General features: G+C 41.7%; 3 protein-coding genes across 3 annotated transcripts; all 3 read left to right on the top strand.

Annotated features, from left to right (window-relative positions):
- Positions 1-1,669: 1,669 nt before the first annotated feature.
- On the top strand, positions 1,670-2,380 carry LOC147489086 (uncharacterized). The gene is made up of 2 exons (XM_086574564.1): positions 1,670-1,771; positions 1,820-2,380. Exons 1-2 carry the CDS (start codon positions 1,670-1,672, stop codon positions 2,378-2,380), a joined length of 663 nt encoding a protein of 220 aa, XP_086430690.1.
- A 6,961-nt stretch (positions 2,381-9,341) lies between these two features.
- LOC147489085 (uncharacterized) lies at positions 9,342-9,878 on the top strand. The gene has a single exon (XM_086574563.1). The coding sequence runs from the start codon at positions 9,342-9,344 to the stop codon at positions 9,876-9,878; it is 537 nt and encodes a 178-aa protein (XP_086430689.1).
- A 1,695-nt stretch (positions 9,879-11,573) lies between these two features.
- Positions 11,574-12,044, top strand: LOC147489084 (uncharacterized). The gene has a single exon (XM_086574562.1). It carries the CDS (start codon positions 11,574-11,576, stop codon positions 12,042-12,044), a length of 471 nt encoding a protein of 156 aa, XP_086430688.1.
- The last annotated feature ends 1,223 nt before the right edge of the window (positions 12,045-13,267 follow it).

Raw genomic sequence — 13,267 nt, 5'->3', positions numbered from 1 at the left:
ATATGAAATAATAAAAAACTGAAAACAAATGGAAAATCAAAATTTCAAACCTTCTCTCTTAACACTTGACCAAGGGCATCTGAGGTATCACCTTCAGAAAAACCTCTCTTAACACATTTATTCCCTTGTGAATGTTACTCATTTCCCTTGTGATACTCATATAAAGCTCTACTATTGAAAATTGTGCAAAAGTGAATGTTATAAGTTATAGCAAAACTACAAATAACATCTCAATTACGGTATTTTGTATCTTTATCCCTAACCTATATTTTAAAAATCAAGATTTGTATAGCCATTCTCCTTATCAATAGTACCCATACCCATAGCATTGTCAGCGTCATAGAAAACTTATGCAAATATTAATGAAAGAAAAAAGGCAAGTGCAAAATGAGGCATTACTTAAGCAGGACATCGGAATAGGAGTAGAAAAAAGTTGCAGAGTTGTTGAATGCCTAAGGTGGTACGTATTATGCCATAGAGCCTTATATACTCTTTTAATGCACAAAATTCTAGTAACTAATCAGATTATAAGTTTGCTAAAAGTGTAAAAAGGAACCACATGGCAAAATAGAAATCTTGGAATATTCAACAGTGGCTGTCATTTAGAATTAACAGTATTATACTATGAATACATGTGGAGCGTTATTGCAGGTCCTACATAGTAGACTAGCTAGACCTGATTTGCAGAATTTTTTGGTCTTGTTTCTACATAATTAATTTGGTATTTAGTTCATCCTTCATACAATTCCCAACCCAATTGCATTTGTATAAGAGGAATAAAATTGCTTCAACATAATCTCTTGGATATAATCTTTGTTGGCCATATCACAAACATTTTTAATTGCATTAATAAGTATGTAGATAGCGGTTGGAATGCAAGAACAACAATATAGAATTTCTAATTACCTGAATATATGTGTTCAATCGGTTGTGATCAATGTTGTTGGTTCACAAAATAGCAAGCAAGTACGCATGACATCTTCTTCTTCTTGATTCTTGACCCTTTTAATCATATTGACAAAAAGAAAACAATTTTTGAAGTGCTATTTCGATAAATAAAAATAGGAATGCCATCACTCACCTATTACACATAAAAGAACAAAATTTTACCACAAAAATTGTATTTTTCATTGAAGAAACACAAGATATCAAAATAAAAATCACACCTTTGGTTACAATTGAAGCAACTAACACCAAAGTTTAGTTGTGAACTAAACGCAAACCCAAGAAAAAGAAGGCAAAGGGCGGCGTCAGTAGTGTTGATGAAGGGTGGTCGTGGCTAGAGAGAGAGAGGCGATGAAAACTATAAAAGAAGAGAATTAGTTTAAGAGGGAGAAGAGAGATGAACGCGATGTTTCAATTGTTTTTAGTCCCCCCTCACTGAAAATTCTAATTTACTTCTTTATTTTCTAATATTATCTTAACCTTTACGGTTTGTAGTCGAAGCAAAACTTTTAAAATACTTTACCAATTAATTCTCAAATAAGATAAAATTAATGTAACACTTATGAACCATTTAAACGCCAAAAAACCGTTAGGAACCTAGTTACACTGGGAAAACGTTAGGAACTAAAATATATGGGCGTTACTAATATAGTGTTTTGGTGTAGTGGCGTTGAGAGTGAATAACCAGTGGAGCCCAAGAGTGAAGCAGGTGTGGAATGCTTGTATGGTTGCTACTCTAGTTGGTATATGGAAGCACATGAATCTGATTCATTTTGAGGGAAAGAAGCTTAACATTCATGAATGTAAGTACTACATTCGCACACAGGTGAAAATTACTGGCAACTTGTCAAACACCTATAATTACTGATCCCAGTTTGAAGATGGTGTTCTTAAATTCTGGGATGTTGGGTCTAAAACACGGAGAGTACCAAGTATCAAGCAATGTATTTGGATTCCTCCTGAACCAAATATATTGAAGTTGAACACAGATGGGGCTTTGTTGGGTAATCCGAGAATGGTTGGACTTGACATTTCTTACAGAGACAATATGGGAGCTTTCAAGCTTACTGTGTGGAAGAACATTGGCAATGGCACAAACTTTTGGGCAGAGTGTATGGCCATTCTTGAAGGGGTGGAGATTGCAATATCTAGGGGATGGTTAAACCTATGGGTGGAAACAGACTTTGAGGTTGCTGCATTGGCTTTTAACAGTAGAGATGTGTCATGGAAATTGCAAACAAGGTGGAAAAATTGCATACTTGCAGTTCCGAACATAAAGATTACTTGCATTTTAAGGGAAGCTAACTTTACTGCGGATATATTGGCTAAAACTGAAACATCTCTTGCTGTTAATGAACGGGTAGTGTGGGAAGGAAAACCTGATTGGCTTCACAAATGGGAAGGACCATTCCAAACTTTCTACCGTTTTCAGTAAATGTAAACTATTTCAAATCTAGTTGGAGTAATAGATGATTGAAATGGCTTGACCTTAGACTATGCAGCATGTTGCAACTCTAAATACCCTCTGTACTTTCTTTTTACTTTAATACATTTAACCTTACCCAGAAAAAAAAAAATGGTTGCAGTGTTTGAGAGGAATACTGCTTTGCATAGTTGCTTCGTTTGAGAATGACCCCTCCTCATATCTACATTGTTCAACATTTAATGCCTTAATGGTGTCTTACCACAGTTATGATAAGATCTTCTGAAAGCAACTTCCTCTCACTGGGTATGCCATGCATCATGTGTTAAAATTATTTTAGTGAACCTTAAAAAGATTTTCTAAGATTGTCTAAATTGAAGAAAGTGAAAATATAGGAATTTCTATCTGCAATACCTATAGCTATATGTAATCCGAGATAATAGATTCTTGATGCCTTTCGTTGTGCAGGTGGCTATTGAAATGGTATATGTAGCGGTTCAGAGTCTTATTTACTTTTTTCTCCTTTACTCCATGATCGGTTTCCAGTGGAAAGCGAGCAAGTTCTTTTTGTTCTACTACTTTATATACATGTGCTTCACGTACTTCGCATTGTTTGGGATGATGGTTGTAGCACTGACTCCAAGACCCCAAATTGCTGGCATTCTTATGTCCTTTTTCTTGACCTTCTGGAACCTATTCTCTAGTTTCCTCATTCCAAAACCGGTAAGCTAGCTAAAACTCCTGTTTTATAAATAGAAATGAAACACTTTGTCAATATATCAGTTTTCTCCAAAACATAACAGGATGCTTCCAACTTGTTAACATATCTATAGCTTGTTGCATGCTCTCTTAAATGGATTGTCCGAATGAACATGTTATATAGAGTCCTGAGCAGCTTATATACGGTCTTGCACAGCTTATATTATTAGCTGCCCACGAACAAGTTAATAAGAGTAAGTTAAAAAGATGTTCAAGACACTATATAAGCTGTTGCCCCACGAACACATCCGTTTAAGAGAAAGCCTGTATTAAACAATGTCTATCTGCCAATAATCGTTTTGTTTCAGATAAGTTGCCTCCACATGACCACATGGATACATTCTACTTATGTTTCCATTTTCGCCAAGTGATGAGTGATTTTATGCGTTCAAATTTATTGAGTATCATAATACACTGCATGCATGGATCGATGTTGTTAAATTCTGTGTTAGTGGTTATGCTAGGAGAGTTGTGTCATTGATATATTAGAGAAACCAATAAGAGTACTGAGAAGACTAGAGATTGATTAGGGTTGGAATATAGAGTCTGAGAGTCTTTGTCTTCTACCCAGAGTTACATATGTATACTCACCTAAAACATGGGAATAGAAACTACTAGATATAGATGTCCACACTTATAGAAAGATGGGACTTTCCATATAAGACATATACTACTACTGACATATTCTAATACTCCCCCTCAAGCTGTAATTACACAAACTATGCAAATTATAGCTTGGATTACAAAAAACAAAAGATAAGAATACTGCTCCCCCTTTCGCATAGAACTGTCTTTAGTTGAAAAACTCGAACAACTGTTGAGACGTTCTAGAGGTGAAACTTTCGGTGTAGGCAATGGCCTAACCTGAATGCTGAAGGTGTACCACAGTCACAAACTGAAACCATAACACCGGTTTAGTGGTGCGCTACTTGGCTCCTACTCACTTCATTCGTTGCTATGGTTGTCATAATCTAAATTGCAAACAATAACACTGATTTGATGTGCGCTTCTTGGCTGCTACTATCAATATCATTGTTAATGTCAATAAAATACTATTATGGGTACTCACGAATATCGAATCATGAATACCGTGCGCTTATAACTTGATCGCTACGTAAAACATATCTTGGCGATTTAGGCTTGACTGCTACCTGAAACATACTTGCAGTTTTGGCGTGACTGCTACCTGAAACATACTGATAGTTTAGGCTTGACTGCTACCTGAAACATACTTACAGTTTTGGCGTGACTGCTACCTGAAACTGAAGACTGAATAGTGGAGATGTCATACTGAAGACTGAATAGTGGAGACGTCATACTGAAGACTGAATAGTGGAGACGTCATACTGAAAACTGAATAGTGTATATGCCTTGTCATGAAGAGTTCATTAAGGCATGTGATAAGAGCCCAAAACTGTAGTTTTAACCCTGTAACAGTCATACTTTTAGACCAATTATGTGAGTAATAATTAAGAGTTAATACTGATTACGTGTTTTTATGTATTTCAGGCTTCAAAGTCTATTATGTGTAGAAATGTGCCACTTTAGCGAGATAAAGGAGCAAAGGTCGGTTGCTAAGGAGTTCTGTGATTAAAGGCCAAGATTGAAGAAGACAAAGTCTTTCTAAATCCCGGTCAAAAGCTGAAAAGTCGACGCGGGCAGAAACAACACACAAAGTCAGCATAACTTTCGAAGGCCGTATCTTTGGACTCAGACCTCGGAATTAGGCCTACCTTATGTCAAAACGACCGGCTCGGAAAGAGCTTTCCAATGGTCCAAGCCTTGACCTAATCAGAGGAGTAGAAGTGGACTAAAAGTCTGTTCAAGCCAATTGTAGCTGAAGAGGCCTTTTTGGACTGAAAGAATTGGGTTTTGGGCCTGATTCTCTGGCCCAAAACATGGCTCCAAGCCCATGCACAATTTTTGGATCTGAAAGTATAAAAACAATAGCTTGACTCTTTGTTAATGGTAGATAGTTAGGTTAGAAAATAAGTTAGGTTAGGAAGCTAATGTTAATGGAGTTTAGGGTTAGAAAAAGATAGATCTAGATCTAGTTTTGAGTTTTATCCCATTAATTAATTAGTTTTCATACCTTGTTTTAATATAGATTATTGAATCATTGCTACTTTTCATTAGATTAATAAAGTTAGTTGTTTTTGATAATCTAGCTTCATTTTCCATTAAACATCTATTGCAATTCATTGATGTCATTATTAGTTTAATTAAATTATTGCATGATTAGTTTCCATTGAGTTTAAATAAGCAAAGTTCAAATCTTGATATCATGTCTTGTTTGAATTCCATTGGGAATGATAGCGTAATGATTCTTGGCTAAACCTCCATTTGAGGGGGTTGAGAAGCCTTGATGAAAGCTTGATTCCGATTATCATAGAGTCGTCGTAATTTCCTTTCCACTCTAGAAATGATTAGTTCACCATGAGAATGGGTGTAATCGTTCACATGCTAGTTATGAATTGGTAGAAATGCCATGTGTAATTAGGGATTAGGAGTAACCATATTGTTGTTCTCGCACAAGGCGATTCAATTTGGATTACGACGATTCGTCGTTAGTAGGATTAAGTCGAGTTAAGGTGGAATCAATCCCCTCTAACTCCTTATCATAGAATCAACGTAGCATTCCCATAGTTGTTCTAATAGTCGACTAGTTGCATCTTGTGGGTAGTTGCATCGTAGTCTAGTTGCCATTTCGTAAATCTCTTATTAGACTTTTTAGTTAAGATTACTTATACGTAGAGAACACAGCATGCGGAAGGACTAGGAGTGGAACGAATCATCTACTCCACTATATCTCATAGGATTGAGAGTAGAATCTTTGATAAAATATAGGCACATAAGATAGTTTTAATTTACTTACGTTTTGAGTTTTATCGTTCATTTCGTAGGTAAACTATCAATTTTATGTTTTATCAGCATGCTGGAATATGGAGATAGGAGTACTCTTTCTCATACGTCTCCATATTCTCCTTCCCTAATATACTACTGAATGTCTTCATATCTCCATATTCCCCCTCTCAAGGTAGAATATACAAGACTTGTCTATTCCAACTTGAACTTGAAACAGAGAAAACCAAATACCAACTTATACAACCAACCAATGCCCACTTCAAAAAACAATACTTCATACTCTAATACAAAAAAAATCTAACAGAACATGCATCAAACAATACTCACGATAGAGGGTGGAGGGTAGGTCGCGCCTTATTATGACTGCGAACTTCTGGAACAATGGAAAATGGAAAGAATAATTCCTCGTGAGATAAAGGTCATGTGCCCCTATAATACTTCAAACAAACAACTTGATCTTGTTCTAGAAACTGAGACAGAAGACGACATCAATACCAATTGCGCGGAAGTTAGAAACCCAAACATCCATAACAACATACAAACAATACTACCCCTCCAATCCTAGATGAGAGTGCAAACTACCTTCCAAAGGCTTGATACTTCAAAAATCTCAAAAACTGATGAGTGGAAGCTAGGCGTGCGTGCATATTTCGTCAAGACATATTGATATTGGGCCTAACTTTACCGAAGTCGAAGTCAGCAAGACAGCGTCCGCCCTTCTTTGAACACAAAACGAACAATACTGAAAACAACTTTTGGCGTGCGGACTGAGCACGTGTGTGCCTCGTCTAATATTAATTTCAAAGACTCTGGGATACAGAGAGGTTGTGCCCCTCTTATTAATACTAAGACAGAGAGATTGCGGAAGACGTAAATTGCGGAAGCGAAACAATACTAAGAAACCAATACTGAGAAACTTTGAATCTCTCTCCTAACATTCTTCAAACAAACTTTAAACACTAGCGGAATCTTGAAAACTTACTTTAACATGAGGATGAACAGTATCGGTGAATAGTAACGACTAACGATGAACAGTGCTGTCGGTGAACAGTGCGGTGAATAGTGCTGCCGGTGAACAGTGCCGCCAGTGAACATTAAACCCGCAAACAGAGAAAAATTGAAACTTTGATTGAGATGACTTTCTTCTTGTGAGAAAGCTTGAAACTTAACTTGAATACTATACTAAAAATTAAAACAAACTGAGATTTTCTTGGTGAAGGATTCCTCTCCTAGCATACCACTGAACCTCGCTCTAATACCATATTAAATTCTGTGTTAGTGGTTATGCTAGGAGAGTTGTGCCATTGATATATTAGAGAAACCAATAAGAGTACTGAGAAGACTAGAGATTGATTAGGGTTGGAATATAGAGTCTGAGAGTTTTTGTTCTCTACCCAGAGTTACATATTTATACGCACCTAAAACATGGGAATAGAAACTACTAGATATGGATGTCTGTGGTGGTAGGATAAGGGGACCCTGGAAATCAGCAGATGGCGGCACCCAGGTCAGCATAAGATACATAGCCGGGGTTCACGGGATCGAGATGGGACATCTGTCGCGGTATGGAAACCCTACATGTGGAAAGAAGAAGACCGCGAGATGGATGGACAGGTGGAAGGCTAGGATTGAGAGAGGGAAAGATATAAAGGAAAAAAGTGGAGAGAGAAAGGAGGGGGATTCATTTTGTTTCAAGAGAGGAGACCAAAGAAAAGAGGGAGGCGACCCAAAGAGAGAGGGAGGAATAGTGTTAGGAGTTGTAATAGTGTTTGAGAAATAGTGAACTTTACTCTTAACAGTATTTGGGGGTGCAATATTTGGCGCCGTCTGTGGGGACCAAAGTATAGAAATGGCACCAAAGAAGGCAGCGGGTAGACCAAGGAAGGTGATGGTTCAAGTGCAGATGCCGAAGGCAGCGATAGAGGAAAGGGAAGAGCGAGAGGAGGAACGGGCAGCAGAAGAAACACGGCTGATGCGAGAGGAGATTGAGAGGCTGAGGGAGGAGAACGAGGAGTTGAGAAGAGAAAGAGAAAAGGTGGAGAAAGAGATCGGGGAAGAGATAAGTGAGGAGTCGGAGAGCGAGAAAGCGGAGGACGAGGAGGGACCAGGACTAACTCTGGTGGAGAACCCAGTGACCGGGTTAACAATGGAGCAAGTCCAGGAAATGATAAACAACGACCGGGAGGCAAATCTTCAACAGACAAAGACTCAAATGGGCGCGGCCAGTCAGGTGGTGGCGGGGCAGAATCGCAACCCGCTTGCGGATGCGATATGAACTTCGGAGGTACCAAAACGTTTCAATCAGCCAATGTTTGAGAGATACGATGGAACAGGAGACCCAGCATATCACATTCATCACTTCAGGCAGCAGATGCCTCTTTGGCAAGAGGTGAGGTACGATGGGATGCGGTGTATGATGTTCCCGGCCAGCTTGAAGGGGGGAGCTTCAGACTGGTATTATCGGTTGCCTTCGAAGAGCATAACTAATTTCCAAGAGTTGGAACAGGCGTTTGTAGATCACTTTATACATTAGAAGAGGCGGGTGGTGGACATCGCGGCCTTGTTCAATGTTAGACAAAGGTATGCGGAGTCTGTCAGGGAGTATCTATGCTGATTCAAGGCCGAGACATTAAAGTTGGAGAATTTGGATGAAAGGACGGCAGTGATAGCGTTCGAAAGAGGTTTGCGACCCGGAACAGGTCCATCATTCCGTTGCAAAGAATGAGATTGTGACCTTGCACGAGTTATATCTGCAGGTAGAGAAGTATATTAGATATGAGGACACCATGCAGAAAGAGGGTAGCCAAGGCAGTGTCATCGGTAGAGAAAGGCGGGGACCGCAGAAAGATAGAGGCAGGGGATAAAGGTAGCGAGCGGTACCACAGACATTTATCGCATCCGAAAAGGAGTAGAGAAGTAGCGCGAAGAGAATAAAGGGAGAGGAAGCCATACCGTGAGCTGGAGCACGCACCCTTAAAAAGGCCTTTGAGTGAGATACTGCCGCTGATAAAAAATGTGCAAGGGTACGAGGGTCCGCGAACCGTCCCTGCCGAAATGCCAAATAAGTCGTACTGTGAGTATCACCAGGTACGCAATCATAAAACCAATGATTGTTATGTATTGAAATGGTTGGTCCAGAGGCTGATAGAGAAGGGAATGATGAGGGAATTTATAGCAGAACCCCCAAATGGGGAGCCGGGGACAACTCTAAGGAGAATATTGGGAACCATAAATGTTATTTTCAGTAGAGAAGTTCTAAGTCACAATGCCCATAGAGATAAGATAAGGAGAACAGTGAGTATTCAACAGGTCAACGAGTCGCCCAGAGGACAGCGATACAGTAGAGTCAATGAGTGGGGAAGACAAGATTACATTCTCTAGGGCAGATCTTCGAGCCGTCGATACCCCACACGAAGATGTGTTGGTCATTACAGTGGCGATGGGTAATTACATGGTCAAAAGGGTACTGATTGATTGTGGCAGCGCAGTGGACTTGCTGTTTAGGGGAGCGTTGGAGGAGATGAGGATTGATCCGGGGCAACTAAGGCTACCGCGGTCCAATTTGTATGGGTTTAATGGGAGCGTCACGGAGCCTATGGGAGAACTTCTATTACCGGTGACGATAGGGCCCGTGACGGTGTTCTCAAGATTTATGGTGGTCGATTCCAACTCTCAATACAATGTAATCCTGGGGAGGAGATGGATACACGAAATGAAAGCGGTGCCTTCGACCTATTTTCAAGTTATTCGATTCCCTACCCCAATAGGAATGTACGAGGTCCGCGGAGATCAGGTGGCATCGAAGAATAGTCATCAGGACACAGTTAAAAGGATGGTCCGCAGCCCTGGAGGCGAACCAGCGAACCCCAGGAAAAGGCAAGCATAGCAATTATAGTGCAGGGCAGTGGAAGGGGCGGAGGAAGCTGCGGTGGGCCCAAAGACTTTGGATGAACTGGAAGTAATAAATTTGGGAGAGGGCGAAGAAGAGAAGTTTACATCGGTTGGGTCTAATCTGACGGAGGAGTGGAAAAGTAAGTTGGTGCAGTGCTTGTTGGAGAATAGAGATGTGTTCGCATGGGGGATAGAGGAGATCACCGGGTTGGACCCTGAGTTCGCATGTCACCGACTACATATGAGGGAAGATGTGAAACCAGTGAGACAGAAGATGAGGGGAGTGAGACCTAAGTACGCAGAAGGAATCCGGGAGGAGGTTGCCAGGCTGAAGGGAGCGGAGATCATAAGGGAGGTGGAGTTTATGGTGTGGTTGTCCAATATAGTCACGGTCCCAAAGAAAAATGGCAAGGTGCGAATGTGTGTCGACTTCACGGACGTAAACTTGGAGAGTCCCAAGGACAGTTATCCTATGCCACGAGTAGATGAGTTGGTGGACAGGATGGCGGGGTTCAGAATGTTCTCATTTATGGATGCATCCATGGGATACAACCAGGTTGCGATGTATGGACCTGATCAGGAAAAGACATCCTTCGTAGTGGAAGGGGGTACTTATTGTTATACAAGGATGCCATTTGGGTTAAAGAACGCAGGAGCCACTTTCCAACGGTTTGGGGAGAAAATGTTCGAAAATAAAATTCGAAAGAGCATTGAGATATACATAGACGACATGGTGGAGAAAAGTGTGTCAGAGGTAGAGCATCTGGAGGGGTTGAGGGAAACATTCAGGATACTGCGAGCCCACAATTTGAAACTCAACCCAGAGAAGTGCACATTCGGAGTCACCACAGGAAAATTTCTGGGGTATATAGTGACACAGCAGGGAATAGAGGCAAACCCTGAACAGATAAGGTCATTGGTGGAGATGCCATCGCCGTAGACGGTGAAAGAGGTGCAGCGGTTGGCTGGAAGAGTCGCGGCCCTTAACAGATTCATTTCAAAATCATCCGACAAATGTAGGCCGCTGTATAGGCTACTGAGGAACTCCATAGATTTCGCATGGACAACGGAATGTGAAGGAACATTTCAGGAGTTAAAAAGGTATCTGGGGGAAGCACCTCTGTTGTCGCGGCCCGAATTAGGAGAGAAGCTATATTTGTATCTGGGGGTCACGGATTATGCAATCAGCTCGGTCCTCATTCGCGTTGTGGATAAAGTGGAAAAACCAGTGTATTTCCAAAGTAAGACTTTGTTGGATGCGGAGACTAGATACAGCCGAGTGGAGAAGTATGCTCTTGCCTTGATATTCTCACCGGCCGGGCCAGATTTCGAAGCCCACGCAGTGATCGTGGTGACGAATTTGCCCCTTAAACAAGCTCTGAGGGCAGAGAAGTCAGGAAGAATGCTGAAATGGGCCGTGATGTTGAGTTCATATGAGATCCAATATCAGATTAGAATGACAGAGAAAGCTCAGGCCGTGGCAGAGTTTTTGGCAGAGTTCCCGGCGGAAGATCCTACATGGGGGGAGGAGATGGTTTTGGAGCCTGAGCAAGAAGAGGAACTGGATCGCCTGAACCCATGGGATGAGAGGAATGGTTGGAGAGTATTCGCGGACGACTCAGCAACGGATGCAGGCAGCGGAATAGGCGTGGTGCTGGTTACGCCAGATAACAATAGACTCGAATAGACAATGAACTTGGGATTCACAATGTCAAATAATGAGGCGGAATATGAGGCAGGGATTGCGGGCATGAGGATGGTTGAGAGCTTAGGCGTGAAGGAACTTACTGTTTACTCCAACTCAAATTTAGTGGTATGCCAAGCAAATGGAGGGTTCACGGCAAGATGCCCCAGAATGGCAAAGTATTTGGGAATCATATGCAGTTGGGCGGCGAAATTCACACAGATCCAATTTGTTCATTTGAATAGTGGGGAGAATCGCCATGCAGAGGCTTTGGCCTATGTGGCCGCAACCATGCCAGGATCCGAGGAGAGGACCATCGAAGTAAGGAAATTGGATAGACCGAGTACCGAGGAGTCTTTGGAGATATTGAATACCGTGGGGGAGGATGAAGGTTGGATGGAGCCCTTCAAGCAGTTCTTGTCAGGGTGTGAGGTGATGGACCCAAGAGAGAAACGAAGACTGGAACAGGCATCCTAGAGGTACACGCTGATAGGAGGGGAATTGTACAGAAGGAATTTCAACAAACCTTTATTGAAATGTTTGGGACTAAGGCTAGCGCAAGAGGTGCTCGGGGAGCTGCACGGGGGAGATTGTGGGAGCCATTCAGCGGGTAGGACAATGGTACACCGGTTGTTAACGCAAGGATACTTCTGGCCCCACATGAAAAGAGACGCTGTGGAGTTTGCCAAAAAATGTGAGAAATGTCGAGATTTTCAACTAATATTTGCCTTGATAGAGAGTACCGCGACAATGTGTCTAGTCCATGGCCATTCGTGATGTGGGCCCTTGATATAGTGGGACCGCTGCCCATGGCCAGAGGTAAGAGGAGATTCATATTGGCTGTAACCGACTACTTTACAAAGTGGATTGAGGCCGTGCCGCTGCAGCAGGTGAAGGAGGTACAAGTGGTCAAATTCTTGTGGGAAAACATTATATGTCGGTTCACGCCCTATGCTATTATTGCGGACAATGGAACCCAACCAAGGGATCGAAAGTGAAGAAGTTTTTGCAAGCCTATCATGTTAGCAGGGGTTCTCGGCCCCATACAACCCCGAGGGTAATGGATGTGGTGAGTCTTCCAACAAAACCATACTTAACAATCTCAAGAGGAAACCGGAAGACAAGAGCGGGTCGGGTGGGCGGCCGAATTAAACCATGTGTTGTGGGCCTATCGGACTACATCGCTGACCACTACCACCAAGGAGACTCCCTTTTTCGTTGGCATATGGCATAGAAGCCGCGGATACGGTCGAAATGGTGGCGGCGACCATTCGAACTCGAACTGTCGAGGATGGATCAAATCGGGGAATCTCGGCCCGGGGACATGAATTTAATGAAGAGAGAAGAGATACCGTGCGCATTAGACTGGGAGAGTATCATCGCCACCTGTTTTGACCCCCACCTATGTGGCAAACGTTCATTAGTAGGGGTCTCTATTTTATTCATTTAATCGACAGGGCTAAAGCCCAATTGGCAATACCATAGATCAATGTACAGGCCCATTAACTCATGTGTCTAAGGCTGAACCTTAGCCACATGGCTTGCCACTAATGTACGTTAATTTATGTCTAGATTCGTTTCTTATCAAAAGAGATAATTATCAGTTGAGAGTTATATTCTATCACAATGACTCAAGCTACAAGAATACTTGAGCTACAAGGATTCTCTACTCTACCTATATAAATACCAAACTAATTTTC

The sequence above is a fragment of the Coptis chinensis genome, chromosome 7 (assembly GCF_015680905.1).
Source record: "Coptis chinensis isolate HL-2020 chromosome 7, ASM1568090v1, whole genome shotgun sequence".
In the NCBI taxonomy this organism is placed as follows: Eukaryota; Viridiplantae; Streptophyta; class Magnoliopsida; order Ranunculales; family Ranunculaceae; genus Coptis; species Coptis chinensis.
This window is presented reverse-complemented; position numbering and strand designations above follow the sequence as displayed.

Coding starts and splice junctions, on each gene's coding strand:
- LOC147489086 (XM_086574564.1), top strand. CDS start 1,670: ATGGTTGCTACTCTAGTTGGTATATGGAAGCACATGAATCTGATTCAT. Junction 1,772..1,819: donor AGTACTACATTCGCACACAG/GTGAAAATTACT, acceptor TACTGATCCCAG/TTTGAAGATGGTGTTCTTAA.
- LOC147489085 (XM_086574563.1), top strand. CDS start 9,342: ATGAGTGGGGAAGACAAGATTACATTCTCTAGGGCAGATCTTCGAGCC.
- LOC147489084 (XM_086574562.1), top strand. CDS start 11,574: ATGAACTTGGGATTCACAATGTCAAATAATGAGGCGGAATATGAGGCA.